The following is a 19,502-nucleotide window of genomic DNA, read 5'->3' as shown; positions in this document are numbered from 1 at the left end:
ATGGTTTACTTGACACTTTTCCTAGGTATTATTGCTTTATAAAGGGGTTACCTTCCTGGTGAGTGTATAATATCTGGCAACCCAGCGCGCAGCTCCACTGCTACGTTTTGTGGGCAGATATAGAGATACGCTGTGCCTGAGTGGGAGATGGACTGAGTGAGGGCGCTCTTTCGACCAGTGCTGCTGATAGCATTGAAATACACAAGCTAGGTTGCAATTATTGACGATTTTAGGTCTCCGAATCAACAAGAAAAATAGAGTAACGTTATCAATCTTTCACATCCCACTCCACACACACTAACACGGCATTGATGGTAATGTATGCAAGGAAACAACCGAGACTCGGCGATGGGTAAACATCTTTTTAACGTTACTTATTCTGATTTTCCTTTACCTCATAGCTACGCTTTGACAATCCGCCATTTTTACTGAACCCAAAATAAGTGCCTAGAAACTTAGACGTTCAGCTGTTGCTGCTCTTTCAACAATTTCTAATTGTTGACATTTAAAGCGTTATATTCACAACTGTTTTTATTTTTATTTGCAGGTGCGACCGAAGAGATTCTCAGCCCTATCAGGTACTTGTTAGCTTACTGTAGCCTGCTAGCTTGCTAGCTGCAAATAAGATTAAAATGGACACTCTAGTTCAGGCTTCTGAAAAGCACAACAGGCCGCAGTCAGTGCGGAAAATAACGTGAAAAGTGAGATATTTAGTTCGAAATTACGATCTGAAAGCTGCAAATACATTCGAACGTGGTTGTTACCAGGTAACAATAACATAGTCTGGATGTTTCGTCGAATTCAGCTGTTTTGGAAAAGGTAGAGGCGAGTTTAGTTGCAGCTCAAAGCTAATGATAGCCTGTTACAGTTAGCCTGGTTGCTAGTCAGTCCGATTAGGGCCTGACCGCAATCTGTCATTTTAAGGATATAGCTAGCTAAGCTTCCGAAACATCAAAGGGCTCGAAATACATACTGCAAAAAGGCGTATAAATGATTACATTCTAAATATAGTTTATAACTAATGAGTAAGGCGAATACTAGGTTGTCTAATAAAACATTCTGTTTACTTCATTATCAGAAATAAATATATGTCATTATACATAAGAACATTGTTGCCAAGTGACCATTCACTACAGTTGGTATTGTGGCACTAACGCAAATTGACATATATTAATCTTCTGCATTGAAACCATGCATAAATAGTAGAATAGATTAGCATCCCTAACCTGGTACTTATTTATTCAAAACAAGTTTGTTTCTCATTTTGGTACATTGAACAGCCAAACAAGGGGTGACACTGGTTTGAGAGACATTGTAATGATGATACAAGGACGAAAGCACTCTACGTACAAAATATGAGATTGTTGTGAGGTTTTTGATTTGTGTCTACAGGCTCTCAAATACTCGTCCAAGAGCCATCCAGGAGGGGACCACCGACATGAAAAGATGCGAGACTCCTCAGATGTCACTCCTCCCTGCAAAATGCTCAGGAGGTCTGACAGCCCTGAAAACAAACACATCGACAGCACAGGGCACAGCAGAGCAAAGGCTGTCCATACACACCGGGCCAGAGACAGGGATGGAGGTGAGAAAGTGGTTATTGAGAATATAATGGGTAAAAACAAACTGCACTACGCCTCTTCAACACTGAAACTCTGCAGCTGTATACTTCATGCCTGTTGCCCTCAGACATAAGTACAGCCAATTAGTTAAGTAGTAATCATTTCAGAGGCTGAAGTTATATACATGCACTGATGAAATTGAGTAGCGACTAACTTTTTTTCCGCCAGTTGAATAAATGTCAGTTGTCGGCAGTTACTTTCTATAACTGAAACCACAAAAATAGATGTTTGTTGACGTGTTTACGCTCTAATGCAGTGTAGGGAAAAGTAATAACTTTCAGGTTATGAAGTGGAATATGGTTGTATTCACTTGAATTCTTTCAGAAGCTGCTGACAGTATGTCAGAAGTAAAACATTTTTAATGGATTTCTTTTAAGGAGTGTGGAAAAAGCTGTCAAGCTGTTTTATCCACATATGCGGTATACTGTTTTTGTGATGCGGGGCTGATCCTAGTTTATGATGATGGCATTGTGTTGAGTTTCAAAACATTTGATTTGTGCATCCTGTTTTTCAAAGTAGCACAGTTATAACATATGAGTAGGACTAATCGTGAACTGCTGTGTGTACAACATCTGTTTCAAGACAAGAGACTCCGGAACTCGTAAGGATGTATAGTATTTTGCAGTTCACTGGTTGATAGACATGTTGCCAGTTAATGGGTTACTTTATAGATCTAGAGATGAAAATATGACCCACAGCAACACACGTTTAGTTACAGGAATGTGTGTGCCATGGTCCAAAACGTGAGCTGTTTTTTTTTCCTAAAATATATGAGGTTTGATATAGTCTGTGCTGTAATGACCTATGCTGTTCAAAAAGCAAGTGACAGCTTTCATTGGTTCAGCAGCACTTTTAGGGCTGTGTTTTTCATCAAACTGGGTTTCTAAACCCAACCTTATTGTTGGTCAAACACCATGTTGTTTTTGGGTATGCGATAAATACGTTAAGATGTACAACAACTGCTGCTTATCTTACTTTTTTGGTTGTAGCTATGGCTCATGAACATTATAAGCTGCGTCTCAAACAAGGATTCAGCTTTAAGTTTTTAATGACTCTTAATTACTTGCAAATGTTGACTGCCTAACCTGAGAAGTGAGAATTACTGACTTGGAATCCATTAGGTTTGGCAAATGCTTTCGAATCAGAATCACACATGCCATACAGGCCAAAGTACTCACAGTGTAAGAGAGCTGAAAAGTGCTGTTCTGGGGGGAAATGCTGCTGTTTTTGAGGATTGATAAGTTTACACTGGAAAGTGGTACAGTGGAGTATTTCTATATGTGGACAGGCATCAAGGTACCACCAGTGTACGGGCTTTAATACAAAAACAATGGATGTGGGACTTTTGCCGTCCATCATGCATTGATGCATTGCCCTTCTATTTCCAGTTATCATCTCCATGCATATTGAAAATGGAGGAATGAAAATGATTTTATGAAAGCCTAACCAAGCTCATTAAAGTGTCTGCTGTAATTTCAGCCACAGGTGAGAGTTCTTCATCGGTTACTGGCTTCCTTCAAAAAATTGATGATTTTTAATTGCAGACTGGGTAATGTGTCTGTTACAAACCATCTCTTCTGATTGGAAAAAATGTTTTTACTAATGAGGATGGTTAATGTAATCATGGATTCATTATTCTACAGCAGCTATGGTGATTCTGAACCGGTATAATTGTGCCACAGAGGGCTGTGAAAAGGGGGATTGGAAATGTACCTACAACAAGTCCTGTCTGGTTGGTAGCGTGACAATAATGAAAGAGTTTTCCAGACATGTATGCCTTGTAACTTAATTATTCATATGCCACAAAGCTATTGGACCAGAATTATTGTCTTTAATGTGCTGCAAGGCTTCTGAAAGGAGGGTATAGTGGAGTCACTTTGTTTTGAATATAGAGTACCTGCATTACCAGGACTCATTACCGAGCATACATTTGAATATTTATACGGTCATCTAGTGAGTACGTTGCTACGTCGATAAATCAATCCCTTGTTGTTAAACACCTGGAATACCAAAGTGCAGAGGCTAACAAATTGATCCTGTTTAACACAGATAGTAAATAGTATTAAACTGCGTTCATACTGCTCTTTTTCTTTTCTTTTTATACACCTCAAAGCGCTTTTACATACAAGTCAACCTTCACATGTTGACGCACATTCTTGCAGATGCAAAGGGTGCCATACATTTTGGCAACTGGGAGTTAACAAACAAATAAAACTCAGGAAACGTTCTCATTTGTTTCTGGCCCTATGTGTCACTTGTGAAAATGCCAGCCCTGTAGACTGTAGTTTAAAAACAACCGTAGCTCAATAAGGTGACATATCTGATGGGTAAATAGAGTATTTTGGCTGCTGTCAGATTGTTTCCATGCAAGGTGCCCTTTTGTTGACATGATTTGAACAAGCTCTCTTTGAACATATTTTTGAAGTTCAAATACAGAACACTGCTGAAATAGGGCCTCTTACTCCTTATGATCTTTCTGATCACACTGACATCTTTAATAACATCTGGCTGGAGTCAGATCTGCATTCACTGTTGTTCATTTGTTGGGGCATTTCTTTACAGAGAGCATTGTGGTGTAAATGGAACATACTGCGCAGTTTTTTGACAAAAGACTAACCATGCACGCTGTTGAGCCTGTAAGGTATCATGTAGGGGTTACACACCCAAGCGTACTTTGAGTTGAACCTTGAAAAATAAAATGATAGCGTCAAACACCATGTACTGAATGTGATCTCTAAAACCAGGAGTTGCAAATATCAAAGGTCAGTGAAAATGATAGTCTAAAAAAATACCCAGAGCTCAACACGCTCAGGCAACGGCTTGCAGAGTTCAGGAACGTGGTATGGGATCTATTTTATACAGGTTAAACACTAATACTAACCACAGATGTCTAGAACAACAGATACAGAAAGACCTCAAAGTTTGCTTTCAGTATAGTCCTCCACCAAAATCCATAACACCTCTCCAGACAGAAATACAAACATTGATGTCTCCATGGAGAACGTGTGTGAGTCTTCCCCTTTTACATCAGAAAGCCCACTTGAAACGGATGCTTTGACTTTCTCTCGCCAAGGCTGTGTCATTGATAACCCTGCACAGGATAGTAAAATACTTAGAATTCTGTTTAATTCAAATAAGCCAGCGTGAAGGCCTACAATACAATGCACTATTAGGCATAAATTGCTTTCAAATGTGGATTATGCCGTTTCAAACAAGATTGTGGATGAGAGGAGGTGATTACATTTCTCAGCAACGCACAGATTTGAGAATGACTGTATCTGAGAGTATAGGTTTTGTTATTAATGTGGTGTTGAACTGATTCCGTAGCAACATTTGGGATAGGCCTGTCAAACTTAACGAGTTGTAATTTGTTGTGTTTTTAGTTTGTCCACACATACTGTATGTCGCACCTGTGGTATGAATTTCACTATCAAGCTGCAGGTGAAAGTGCAGTTAAATGCCACTTTAGAGGCTGTCGTTTACAAGTTGAATCATTTATGTTGCACTGCTGGTTGTGCCCCAGATTGTTGCCAGTCCTGTGTGTGTACAGATTGCAAAACACATTTCCGTGTGGTCCCAAGGACACGAGTGCTCAGTGCGTCCTCCTCTTGCTGCTTTATTTGAGGAAAAACCTTGTCACCAAAAGTTTCAATCCAAGCCTTCCTCTGCCTCTCTGACATGTTGTTATTATACTCCCGAAGGACATTTAAACATTTCTACAATTATCAAAGTATCCTCAAGTGCTTAAACTTGCAGAAACGAAAAAAAGTTTGACAGATTTGAGAAGATGGGATCAGCAGAAGCGTGTTCAGTCTTGCTCTGAGCTTCACTTATCCTGTTTCCTTTAGCGGCGTTGGCAGTGCGTTTACATCAGGAAGGCCGCACAAGTAGTGGGACACATTTTTAACCAATTTTAGGAAATGCTGTTACACGAATGGGCTTCTGATCTTGAGCTTTTGATGCTACCCCCCTATGCTCTTAATTAACCCTTCAAAAATCATGGCGGTTTTGCATACATGGAGAAACACTTTGGCAAGACACCTTTTTTTTTTATTGACACTGCTATAATTTCACAGAGAGAGAAAGAAATACTCTAGAAAAACACATGACAGCATCAGAAATGTATAACTGGAATACTGCTGCTCCTACCCACATTTACAAACCCACAAATTCTAATACGACAACACCACCAGAATACACAGGCTAGCAAGTGTAATGGTAAAGCGTCACAATCCTCCTCCTCCTCCTCCTCTTCTTCTTTTTGAGGTTTCTACTCATAAGTGTCAGTGCTTTGACCAAAGCGTGTTTATTGTTTTGCTACATTTACATGACAGTAGCGCTGATGGATGACGTTATTTGATGACACGTTTCTGCTTGAGTCATTCGTTTCTGTTTAAATTGTAGCTCTACTCTTCACCAGTTAATTACTGCACAGTCAGTCTGACATAGTTTTCAAGCAACAAGTACTTTAGAGCCCCCTCTTGCGCTATGATGCAATAAAACCACAAGAAAGGAGGCATGGTTCAGTGCCGTCTCTATACCATGGGGAATGCATGCATGCAACTTGTTTACATTTGTTATTTAACACACGATAGTGCAAGTGTCACACACGGACACAATCTTCTGGCTGGGGGAGGAGGTGGCCTTTTTCTCGTGGCAACTTCGCTATTTTCATTAAGAAAAAGAAAGATGTACTTTTATTAATCCCCGTGGGGAAATTCAAATTCTGCATTTGACCCATCCTAGTGTTAGGAGCAGTGCGTACGTACGGCGCTCGGGGAGCACTGTGTTCAACTGGTGACCTTCCAGTTCCCACACCAAGCCCCTAACCACTCTGCCATCACCGCCATTATAAATAGTATATCTCACACACTTCTGTATCAAGCACTTTCCCAAAAAGCAACAGAAAACTCCATGCTATGGAATTAAAAGAACCAAATAAGGAGTTTTTCGGGTTAATGTTTTCTGCAGGGGGTTGGATGAACAGTTTTTGTTCTCTTGACGCGTTCTACTTACAGGAATGTATTATTAAAGATATAGTCTTCAATTGAAACACGTCACCTATTGACAAATTGAATCAGGCACAGGTCATCTATGTGATTTGCACGGATCAATTAGTTTTTGTAAGGAAGGTAGTGGCTAAAGGGGGTTTTGATCATTGTCGCAAGTTGTTATCGTTACTGATTCTGTCTTTCCCTCTTTCTGTGTTCTGTTTCAGGGACCAGTTTTTCTCCACAAGAAAATTCTCACAACCACAGTTCCCTTCATAGCTCCAACTCACATTCTAACCCCAGCAAGACCTCAGACACAGTAAGTGTTTCCTTCGCCTCAGCAAAGGGACACGGTGGACGAAAACACAGCACCACACAACATTTTCTCTTGGTAGTTTTTGCTGTACTGAAGTTATACAACCCTGATCTAAGGATGTATGTGTTAAACCAATCCGTGTACAACCTTAACCACTACATATAGTTGCATTGCTATCATTTACACCGACAAAACGGCGGCACTTTATCATCGATAATCTGCAGGCTAGATTATCGATGATAAAGTGCCACATAGAGCGATCAGTCACACTGTTAAGGTTATTTCCAGTTCGCTTCAGTAATGTAGTCCTGGATTACACTCTAAAATGGTGCAATTTTGTGCATTCTGCTTCACTTTGGTTACCGTAGGTATCATGATCACTATCAGAATCAAGCCTTCCCGTAAAAAGCTTCTGTGTATATCTTTTGTACTTTTCAGATGTCGTTACAAGCTCTTGCATCACCCCCCCCCCCCAATATATGTGCACACAATTGTTTTCTGGCTGGCTGGCTCCTGCAGCTTAATATGTACTCTTCTTCCTCACAGCCTCACGAACCCGGGGACGACTGGTCAGAGCACATCAGCTCGTCCGGAAAGAAATATTATTACAACTGCAGGACGGAGGTGTCCCAGTGGGAGAAGCCCAAAGAATGGCTGGAGAGGTAGCTACGAGCCCTATCTTAAGCCCTTGTTTGTACAAACTTCATTACAGATTTGAAATTGGTGCCTCGTAAGGATTAGACTAAAGGATAACAACTGTTTTCTACTTGTTTGTTTCTTACAGAGAACAGAGGCAAAAAGAGACGACAAAGACTGCGGTTGTCAACAGTTTCCCCAAAGACAGGGACTACAGACGGGAGGCTATGCAAGCATCGGCAGCCCCCGGCTTCACTGCAGCTAGTAAGTGTTAAAAACATCATCCTCACCAGTCCGCTGCGACTGGTATTAATGAGTTACACGTCTGTGTGTGATGCACGTGCTGCTTGGCTGGAAAAGGATGCATGTTTCCATCTTTGTCACCATCTTCGCTTGAAGCTAGCTGTTTTGACAACGGTGTTATTAGCTGATGATGACTGTTGTTGAGCTGATCAATGGCTGATGAATGCTACTCGATTTGCTGACACTTAATAAAAAAAGATGTTGTCTGTGATGGTGAATTACAATGAAGTTTATCCTGATAAAATTCCTTCCTGTTGTTGTCATTGAGATAACTTCAAGCTTAGTTTTTATTGGTAATATTCAGCAAAGTTGTCCCAAGTGTGAGCCTGCTGCCTGCCACTCGTCCACCGGCGAAACCAACCTGACATCCATCTCCTATTTTTCCGGAGCCGTGTAAAAACAAAGCATGTCTATGCTTTTGGACAAAACCCTGCAGTTCATTTACTGCAAAGCAACAGCTCACTTGGATTTCACCTCACTCTTTTCCAATTTCATCCGCAGTCTGCCAATATTACCTCAGAATGAATTATTCTTTCTCACTGTCTTTGCCATCTCCATGCACACTGCACCATAAATGAGCAAACTGTTCCTCATGGATCAGTGTTTCTGTTTTGGTACAGTTCTCTCCGTTTTTACGCAGGCCAGAAGTGACACAATTCAATTTAGTCTGCATGTCATCTAGAGTGTTGTACACCATCTGGCAGTCGACGCTCTAAAAAATAGCCTTTGTATCTTGGTAGGAATAGCTGTTGATGATATGTCTGACCTTTTGTGTGTTTCAACAATGCATATATTCCCAGGCTAAATTCTTCTGACACACATTGTCGCAGGATAGTACTGCAGTCACCTGAATATGATCTATCTCCTAGGCTCATCTGTCCACTGCTGTTGGAAGACAATCAACCAAATTGTTGCGGAATATTTTGTATTGATTTCTACGCAGTGGCACCCCTCTATCAAACTCCTCCAAAGATACTTGAGCGCTCACTGAGAGGATGTCATTCCTCATAAATAACCTGTTTCTCACCACTCCCATAATCTTTGAAAGGCCTCCGACAGTTGCATTTATAGAAAGATGACACACAAAGGGCGTATTCAGACAAGCAGTGCGTGTGCCGACTCACGGACTCATTTGATACAGTTGTTGGATGCTCCTTTTTGTTTGTTTGTGTACATTCTGCACATTGTTTTATAAGGAAAAGTACCGTATTTTCCGGACTACAAGGCGCACCTGAATATTAGCCGCACAAGCTAAAATTAGGGGGAAATCCTGTTTTGTTCATACATTAGCCGCACCGGACTAAAAGCTGCAGGTGTTTTAATGTTTGATTACCATATGTAAGAGAATATGCACAAAGGGGATTGTCAGGAAAGAGATGGCTGTTTGGGAACACATCCCTTTTATTAACATTTTGAGAAACAAGTTAACGGTACATATTTGCATAACTGTTTACGTATATGTACAAGTACAGGTAATTACAAGTACGAAACATGTCCTGTGCTGTTCAAACGAGTAACAAATGTACTGTATAACAATAACCTACAGCACACCAGAAAATATAATCGGCCTACCTTTTGGGCTAAGGTGCAGTAACACGGCTTTAACAAGAAGAAAAGACAGTCATTCATCGCCATCTTTGTCTTCTTCCTGCGCACTAAAACCACCAGAGTCCTCTTCTTCAGTGTCGGAAACGAACGGGCTCAGGGTGGCTTCGTCATCCACTGTCCCAATCTCTCCTTCGTTGTCGCTTTCAAAACCAAAGAACTCCTCGTTGTCAGTGTCGGAATCGAACACCCTCTGAAGGGCCGTGGCGGTGTCCTCCTTTTCATCACGCAGCAGTCCAGCCCTTCGAAATCCATTGGTGATCGTGGATGTTTTGACACCTCTCCACGCTGTCAGGATCCACTGGCAGACTTGGGCAAAACTTGCTTTTCGCATGCGACCAGTTTTGGTGAATGATTTATCGCCGCTCGTCATCCACGCCTCCCACTGAACGCGTAGTGTTGCTTTGAACGCACGATTCACACTGATGTCGAGTGGCTGCAGTTGCTTCGTTGTGCCTCCAGGAAACACAGCTGGAGTCGAGTTTGTGCTCTTAATGGCTGCTTTCACAGAATCTGTGATATGGGCCCTCATGCCGTCCAAAACGAGCAATGCTTTTTTTTGGCGAAAGAATCCTCCAGGTCGCTTCCCGTAGCACTCTTGCAGCCACTCCTTCATTACGCTTTCCATCATCCACCCTTTCTTGTTGACTTTAACAGAGATGCCGCTCGGGATCTCTTCTCTTGGCATAGTCATCCGCTTAAAAATCACCATTGGCGGAAGTTTTAACCCGGATGCTGTGCAGCCCACAACACAAGTGAAATTCGTTCTCTCATGGCCAGTGGTTCTCACTCACCGTGATGGATGATTCACCTTGCTTGTTAACAGTCCTAGTGAGAGGCAGGTCAAACGTCAAAGGCACTTCATCCATATTTATGATCTCGTCCGGTCCGATGGAATATTCGTTTATCTTTCTTAGTGTGAATTTGCAATTTGAATCCGCGCACTGATGGACAGTCCTGTTCGTTTCATAAATCTGTGACACCAGGATGGTCCACCTCTGAAATGTTCTATCTTCATTTCGGTGGCGACTGTTTTGGCTTTCAGTCGGATCTGCACAGTTGAAACACCTCGCCCGTTTGCTCTCTGTGTGTTCACCCGGTCTTCAATAAAGTCTTCAAGTTTGGGCCAGCTGCTTTTATTACCTCTGAAAGCTTTTTTCGTCTTTTTGGACTGAGCCAGTTCTTCACGCTGGCGTCTCCAACGTCTCACCATTGATTCGTTTATACCAAGGGTACGTGCAGCAGCTCTATTTCCCTCGTTGAGAGCCAAATCGACTGCCTTTAATTTAAAAGCTGCATCATATGCATTTCTTTTGTTTGCCATAATGAGGGTTTGTGAATGAAAGCTTCCTTTGCTCCTGTAATACTCGTCTTGCTCTTGCTAATCTAGTCTCTTTTTCGCGCTAATTTGTACGGCACTACTTTGCCTGGCGGACGGACATGTGACCAACATACCACTCTTTTCCCCCGTGACTGTGTGTCTGATCACATGCCCTTCCGCCAGGCAAAGTTGTGCCGTACAACAGCGGAACAAACGAAAACACAACCTCTTACGATATCACAAAAATCATGAAAAAGCCGCACGGGACTATAAGCCGCAGGGTTCAAAGCTTGTGCAAAAAGTAGCGGCTTATAGTCCAGAAATGACGGTAAGTCTGTGTACAAGCAAGCTTATAGGCAAATTTCACTGGAAAGATTTTCCTGAAACTCTTTGTCCCCGTTTTTACCATCCTGTATCAATTGTTTTGTAAAATTTTGACCAGAAATATTCACAGGATTTCCATGGATCTTTCTAGACATTTCACTTGTTAAACTTAGAATGAGGCTAGAGGGCAACAACATGGGAAGGTGCATATTCCATAGGAAGGGAATCATGGCAACCGGTACCAGGCACTGTACAAAGGCACTATGTATTCTTTGCAGCAAGTGCTGTATTTTAAACTTGGAATTATAAACGTTCTTTCTTATCAATATCGTGATTGTAAAGTTGTGGCATTTGAGAAGTCTTTAATCTAACAGGAGTTAACTGTAAGAACCCTGTACAAGCTCCAGTGTACATCTAAACTGCGACAGGAAAACAATGTCCTGATGCATGCTGCTATAAGATTGTCCGCTCATCAGTGTGCTGTTGCTCTGATGGAGCATGCTGACACACACACAGCGACTGATCTTCTTTGCACATCAGGCCAACTTGATTACATTATCTCTGAGCCTCGTTGCTCCGGATGGAAGGGTTGATTGCGTTGTGAATGTAAACAAACAGCTCGAGGACAAAAGAAAGCAAGATCGAGGCCACCCCCGCACTTGCAGTGTGTTTATATAGATGAACTGAACCTCCGGGGGAAACGCTCCAACAACTTGTCTGAACAAGCTAGGTGTCAAAACAGACACACAAACAATCCCCATGTTGTGATCTTGCTGGGTCATTGATTCACTAACCCCCATGTTCATAACAATGCCTTATTCATTATGATTTCCAAGAAGTGATTCTGCCAAGAGAGATATTGTCCACAGTGTGGGAAATCAAGACCAGTGTTCTAGATTCATAGAGGGTAGCGTGGCCTGTAGCATCATCACTACTTGTAGCTTGCTTCTAGCTGTGGGTGAACACATTTCCAGTAATCCCTCAGCAGGAACTCTGTGTTGCATTAGAGGTAGATGGAGATTTTCTTTCCTGAAGCTGACATTCAGTTCTATCTGGTTGTTTGCAGAGCTCTGAGTACATGGATCTTTGACATTCTCAAATGACATGTTTCACATGTAGGTGTCAGGGACGCCTTGATCTACCATTTAATGTATACATTGAAAACTAAGGTGCTTTTTCTTGGCTTCTTCACCTTGTGATTCATTGGCAACTTCAAATACCATACCTTGACAACTAAATCAACTTGCAACACATTTTCAATTCATGTTGCAACAGCATATTTACTTGTCTGGGGTACTGTCTTGTCCAAAGAGCAGTAAATAGCAAAAGGGGCATTGTTGTAGGAGGAATGTTGTTCAAAAACCCTTTAGAGACAGTGAAATGCATTTGAAGAAGTCCATATTAACAGACTGGTCCATTTAAGGGCTTATCAGATGGCAAAACATAAGTGTTTTAATTCAGAGTGGAATGTGCGCTGCCTTGCATGTGACTGAGCCTTGTTGTATGGCCACTACGGCTATAGTTAAATCCTCTGTTGGCAGCGTGCTGAGATGCCAGAGTATCCTTAAATGAATGAGAGGGCTGTTTTATTTCATGGAAGGCTTCAGTCTTGGAACGCAGCGTTAAGGCAAATCTATGGTTTTGGTGACAAATTCCCCAAAAATCCTAAAAGAATCTGTGAGGGTCTGTAGGAACCCCTGGTTTTGTGTGCTGTTATTATGTATATGATGTATTGACCTACACGTCTTCTATCTAAAGTGGCACATGTACTGTTTTTTAATTTATTGAGACTATCTTTGTTGATGGAACGGCCTCCTCTTTTCTGCAGAGTCCGCCCAGGTGGAGAAGCCCGCAGCCACCCAGTCATCGTCATCTTCTGGCTCAGGGGGCTTGAACGCATCGTCGGGGCCCCCCGGATCATCAGCCTCCACGGTGCCCGTGTCCCCGGTCCTGCAGTCCCCCGCCCCTCCACTCCTCCAGGACCCCACCCTGCTGCGTCAGCTCCTCCCAGCACTTCAGACCGCGCTGCAGCTCAACAACGCCAGCGTAGACATGGCAAAAATCAACGAAGGTAAGAACAACGAGAGACGACGCGGTCTCCATTCAGCCGGCTGCAGCGGCTCTCTGGTGAACACTATTTACAGCGACACTGTGAAGTGATACCGTGTACTGCTCTCTGCTTCTGGACTGAAGATTATTCCTCAAAGGAGAATTAAACTGAGTGGTTGGACGACTTTATTACTTTATGGTGATGAAGTGAGGCATGTTGTCGTGGTATTTCACTGCCGCAGGGGTGGCATACTACATTTCTGGTATTGTGACTTCTTAACCAGCTGCTTTCCTCTCGGTGAGTGTTTTGAGACTTCTGTCAGGACTGAAAGTAACCACCTACTTTCACTTTGATTACAATACAAGTATGTAGCTGTTATTGATGACAAATGGCTTTACATAAATACAAAGAGCAGTTGAGCTTAGGGCTGGGCGATATGGCTGAAACTATCACGATATAAGTGTTCCATATCGGTCGATATCGATAATTATTGATCATTTTTATTATCTATTTAAAATAAAGACCAGTAGAAAAATATACTAAATTTAAACATTTGTATTTTAAACTTCCTCTGATTTTAGTCACCTCAGTTATCATGACGAGTACCTTTCCATAGTGGTCTGCTGCTGCTTTTGCAGTGTTGCAGCGACAGATGTTGATGCTCCAAAGGGTGAGAGCGGCTAAGGTGGTAAAACAAGTTGGTTGTATTTCCGCTCTTGGTGGGGTTGACGGTCTTGCATAATTTGCAGACAACATTGGTCTGACTACGGTCTGACTGATAAAATCCCCAAAACTGCCATACAGGCGAGCTGACCTTTCCTTTTTTGTCTCAATTTTCTCGCTCGTTGCAGCACTCATCTTTCACTTGTCACTCCACGCTGGTTTTGTTTTTCAAGAAACACAAACACGAGACAACGAGATAGCGCCACCAAACGTGATACTGCTCCATGATTGGCTATTAGCGCGTAACTCCATACGTTGCTAGGTACCAGAGTGCCTTTGTTCGTGCAACCAACCTTGCTTTGCAACCTAGTGTTGCAGGCCTGGCCTGCTCCTTTTAAGGAGGGCAGCTGAAAGGGGTTGTTGGATTTGGAGTTGTGCGGGTGCGTGTGTATGAGGAGTGCAGCCAAGGCGAGAGTTGGATAGGTGTGAGCAGAGGGAGGAAGGTTAAGAGGAAAGCAGAGAAATATAACAGTCAGTCAGCAGAATAATAGTGTAGTTCAACAGTGTCTGTATCACCGTTTCTGTACTGAACAGCAATAAAACGGAGGTGTTCAAACGGATTCCAAACATCCCATTCATCTTTTTCCCGGTAACCAGCTGCTGGACGTTTGGTTACCGGGAAAAAGATGAAAACGAGCCTAGTCAGAGTCATGGTGAGCATCCCAACTTTGAACCAGTAACACTCTGGTTCAAAGAGGAGTTGGACTCTTTGCTCTGGAAATCAGTGGAAGCAGTCCCCTTAATCCCAGATTGGGGAAGGTGAGGGGTTTCAGACCATCATCGATCATCCCTCAAGTACTTTTTCTTGAGTACAGTATGAATGACTATTCTTAAGAGTCGATGTGCCAGAACTGAGAGGAAAACTTGGCTGACAGTGTAGGGGGGCACATCATGCATCCGGACTGGCAGTGTTTTCTTTCCTTGGTGGTTTTTGTACGCACATCACATTAGCAAAGAGGACGTCATCATACGCTCAGAAGTTGGGTGTCTGGAATGACTGTGACTCATCACGCATACAGCCATGTTCTAATGACTAAACACCTTGCATCATCTTTTCCTTTGACTTAGCTTTACTTAATTGCTGTTTGTTTATTTATTGCTTCTTCTCCTCGTGTTCCTGATGATGTTCTTACATTTGTTTGTTTAATTTGATGAGGTTTGTTTTTGCCGAAGTTGCTCATTTTTATTCTTCCAGTCCAGTCAGATTAAAGACCTTGCATAATAATAAACAGAACGTGTTTATACCTAGACAAATGTTTCAATTGTTTGAGCCATTTGTTGTAAGATGAGATAAGATGTACCTTTTATTAATCCCCGTGGGGAAATTAGAGTGTTGTTACGAGATTACATTTGAAAAAATAACCTAATTTACCGTTGCACACTTTTTTACCAAACATCGACCAATGGCAATTGCTGGCCTCTGATGCTGTGGCTCAGTGGGATAGTGCGTTGATCTTCGGATCAGGGGAGCACAAGTTCAGTCCCCACTGCAGTCAGCTTATAATGTAATTAATCAACCCTCCTCAGCACTTCGGACCTAGTGCATGTTCCATTTGGACACATTGCTGTATTTGACTGTGTAGCAGGACTTTATAAATCAGTGTAAGGAGTAACAGTGTGTCTCTCTGCCTCTCTCCAGTTCTCACAGCTGCTGTCACACAAGCATCATTACAGTCGATGCTTCATAAGATCCTCACTGCTGGACCATCGGCTTTCAATATCACTACTATCCTCTCCCAAGCTGCTCAGCTCTCCAACCAAGGTAAACAACTCCTACAGAATCGTCTCTATTCCACTCATTACTGCTGATGGTCTCAGTTCCTTGTGTGTGGTCAAATTCCTCCGGAAACTCAGAAGGCTCCTGACTTGCGTTCATGTGTTTAAGATTTCCCCGATCATGTATATAATTCAAGAAGATTGTATGAAACCCTTACGATGTTTTGCTTTTTCTCTTGTCCAGCAGCTCAGCAATCGAACCAGTCCCCCATGTCGTTAACATCGGACGCCTCATCGCCCAGGTCTTATGTGTCTCCGAGGATCAGCACGCCACAGAGCAACGCCGGTCACGGCAAACCCCTCCTCAACACGCAGCCCGCCATCTCGCAGTCAAAAGTGAGACACGAACATTCAGTGTGTTTGAATACAGTGTTCAAATATGCCTGCTGGATGAAACTCAGCAAATAATACCTGATCTGTCTGATGTATTTGGGAGAGGGTCTGTCTTGATGTGCTGTCTCTAACTTGTGTTTAGGCGAGCACGACAGCAGGAAAGCAGTCCTCTCATCCCCAGCCATCCTCCCAACAGACCGTCTCCAGCGAGAAGCAGCACAGTCACGATGCCGCCACGGCCTCCCCCCGTAACCTGCAGCGCCAAGGGTACGTACTAAAGCACTCTAGGCCAAACTCAGAACAGATAACTAGCATGAGAAGAGAATCAAAGAGCCGTTTGCTTAACTTCTGTCATTATTATACCAGCCTCCTGGGCTGGCAACTGTTGCTAAGTCCAAAAATTGGGAATACTTCATCTCACAACGTTTTGGAGAACACATTCATATCGACTCCTTGAATGGAGGAGCAATTCCTGCCTTCAGATAATCCTCTGTGTAATGTTGTGGCACCCCCTGCTGTTCATTTATGGAACCACCATTCAGAAGTCTCTCGTTGAAGTCATTCATTTCTTTATGAACCAATTTCCAAAAAGAGAGGAAGCTAACTGATGCTTATGTTTCTTGATGAATATGCTGTTGGTAGATGAAGTCACAGCTGTTTATAGATTCAAAATATTTGATCACAAAAGGCCTAGTGTTGCTTATAGTGTCAAAGTCAGTCATTTGCTCAGAAGTTGCAGCAGTGATGAACTGAGTTCGAGCTACATGCTTAAAGACAATACTTGATATTGTTGAATATCTTAAGCTTATGTGTTTTAAGTCTAAGTTCCTACTTTTCATGTTTTCTGTTTATTTGTTTGTTTGTTTCTGGCACACCCCTGGTTTTCTACCATCTCAAACTCTAGTAAATGTTCATATAAAACTGATGACACTGAGCTGCTGCATTAAGAGCCTTGATCAAATTGTAATGTTCCTGCAGTCTGTCAACCAAGACTTAGGTTTTGTGATCAGCTATATTGAGACTCGAGTGAAGATGGGCTTTCAACATTGCTGCTGACAACAAGTGTATTAATCCTTTTTGCGAAAGCTCAGTTTCCCCTTATAATGTCTCATCGCTGACATGCTTCTTCATCCCGTGTGTTGCAGCAGTCAGAGGAGCCCCTCCCCGGGTCCCAACCACGTCTCCTCCTCCAGCAGCAGCAACGCCTCCAACTCTGCCTCCGCTCCCCCCACCGCCTCAGCACCCCGGCCCTCCTTCACCCCCACCCTCGCCGCCCACTTCAACGAGAATCTTATCAAGCACGTGCAGGGCTGGCCTGCTGAGCACGCGGAGAAACAGGTCTGTACCTCTCACCAATTCTGCATCTAACAGCAACACCATTTCCAAAACTAATTCTCCTGTGTGACGCTTGCAGGCATCGAGACTACGTGAAGAGGCGCACACCATGGGGAGCATCTGCATGTCGGAGAACTGCACCGAGCTCAAAAACCTGCGCTCCCTGGTCAGAGTCTGTGAAATACAAGCGACATTGCGTGAGCAGAGGTGAGGAGACCGTTCTATTCTCGAAGCATTTATGGTAGATCTTATCAGTACCAATAATCATCTTCCTCTTTGTCTCTCCCCACAGGATACTGTTTCTGAGACAGCAAATCAAAGAACTAGAGAAGTTGAAGAATCAGAATTCTTTCATGGTCTGAGGACTTCTGGAGTAGAAGCCAGGGGGCGGTTGTGGGGAGAAAACGGGGGGAAACCCATTGCACATAGTTGGAAGCTGGAGGGAGAGCAGCCGGTCACTTCCTCTGGAGCCCAGTCTTAAACACGGGAGCTGCAGTTTGGACCGTCGGGCTGGAGAACCAAGAGTGAAACCTGACGAGCTGTCGGAGGGGGGGGGGCTGCTTTACAAGACTCGATTCTGTAAAAAACAAAAAAAAACAAGCCCACGGCAGGGGGGGAAACATGTAGATTTCTTGTAGATGTGATTATCTATGTTGTACATATGTTTTGTAGATTGAAAGCCATGGAAAGCCATGCCTATCAAAGCTTTTGACATCGGAACTAATCAGCGGCTAGGCGGCTACATTCTAGCCTCCCCTTCATGTTAACGCAGACTTTAAAAAGCTTCATTTCGTCATAGATCATTGAACCATTCAGCATGTGTGACCTAAGCGGAGGAGGAAGCCATTAATATACACACTGGTCTCAATGTAGTTTTGAATATCTCCAAATTCTCTCTTCCTGTGCCCTCTCCGGGTGAAATATAAGCTGTACTCAGGCACCATGAACGTCCCTTCTCTTTGGTCTTTTGCTCAAAAGCGGTTCACTGATCTACTCGCAGCTTCTGGCGGCCCTGCATGTCCCAATCTGAGAATAACAAAACAGTGCCTGGTGGTGTGGTGGAGTGAGTGATTTTAAATTGAGATGTGACGGCGTGCTGCTTTGGACCATTCCCCCCTCCCCTGGCCTCCGCCCTGCCCTGCCACACCCTCCACACTCACACCCTTGGAGTCATTTTGGGTTCCTCCCCCTCTCCTATATTCTACGAAGAGGCGGGTAACACTGGTTCATTCCTTTGTACAGTCGCTAACACAGAGGACCCCGGTTTTATTTATAATTAACAATATCCACAAACTTATTCGGAGTGGTCCTACAGCAGGGTGGTTTTCAAGGCGGATGTATGTGGATCACCTCTTGTGTCAGAGCAGGGCAGCAAGAGGGCACACGGTCAAATGTGAAATGTATGTATTGTAATAAAGATGTTCAACTAAAGCGAGCACTGGTTATTTTATTGGAGTTTTAGGTTTGGTTCTTACGCTAGTGCCTTGTTGAAAGTCTTAAGTGTCACAGCCTCGTTTACCTGCAACGCCCACACTTTATTTCATCCCGACAGGAAAAGATCTTCAACAAGCATGACATGCACACGGTTGTTTTTTTTTTCTAGCACGTCCCATCCCGCTCTTGTTTGTTCCCCACTGTTGAAGAGCAGGGTCCTCAGCTGCAAAAAGCCTGTTTCATTTCCCCCCCTACTATCTATCGAGTCTATAACTGAACTGCAACACATTCAGTAACAGTGACCACGTCATTGCTTTGTATATTGTTTCCTGAAATATATTGACAAATGAAATAAAATATGCCTCTCTGGGGCCTTGTGTTCTTGGGTTTTTGATGGTACCTGGAGCTTCAATTTATTGGTTTGGGCTTTTTGACATTTTGTGTGGTGGGTCTTTTAAAGTATTGATCGTCAAAGGTGAACAAAGCAACTACTATTCCATGCATTAATGATAAAGTCACATTTTCCTTTAATTAAAAATAAGGACAACCTGTATTTTTAAGGGGAGACGTCAAACCATTTGCTTTAACGCACATGAACAGTTGAACCCGTAGACTCTGCTGCCCCCTGCTGGTGTTTCACTGTCTTTAAATCAGATGATGTGGCCACTTGTTTGCATTGTTAACATAGTGGACGTTACTCTCCGGATGGACTGTGTTTTACCTAGCTTTACAG

The 19,502-nt window shown here is 43.0% G+C and overlaps 1 protein-coding gene across 2 annotated transcripts; it reads left to right on the top strand.

Annotated features, from left to right (window-relative positions):
• Positions 1-122: 122 nt before the first annotated feature.
• waca (WW domain containing adaptor with coiled-coil a) lies at positions 123-19,158 on the top strand. Of its 2 annotated transcripts, none has more exons than XM_063873874.1 (13): positions 123-352; positions 548-578; positions 1,393-1,585; positions 6,841-6,932; positions 7,476-7,591; positions 7,714-7,829; positions 12,947-13,189; positions 15,531-15,653; positions 15,855-16,003; positions 16,143-16,267; positions 17,146-17,338; positions 17,415-17,542; positions 17,628-19,158. In XM_063873874.1, the coding sequence occupies exons 1-13, from the start codon at positions 312-314 to the stop codon at positions 17,695-17,697; spliced, it is 1,620 nt and encodes a 539-aa protein (XP_063729944.1). In that variant the 5' UTR covers positions 123-311; the 3' UTR covers positions 17,698-19,158. The 2 variants fall into 2 exon arrangements, with proteins under 2 accessions (XP_063729944.1, XP_063729943.1); XM_063873873.1 differs by having other exon boundaries at positions 15,852-16,003.
• The last annotated feature ends 344 nt before the right edge of the window (positions 19,159-19,502 follow it).

Source organism: Eleginops maclovinus, chromosome 21 (assembly GCF_036324505.1).
Source record: "Eleginops maclovinus isolate JMC-PN-2008 ecotype Puerto Natales chromosome 21, JC_Emac_rtc_rv5, whole genome shotgun sequence".
Taxonomy (NCBI): domain Eukaryota; kingdom Metazoa; phylum Chordata; class Actinopteri; order Perciformes; family Eleginopidae; genus Eleginops; species Eleginops maclovinus.
This window is presented reverse-complemented; position numbering and strand designations above follow the sequence as displayed.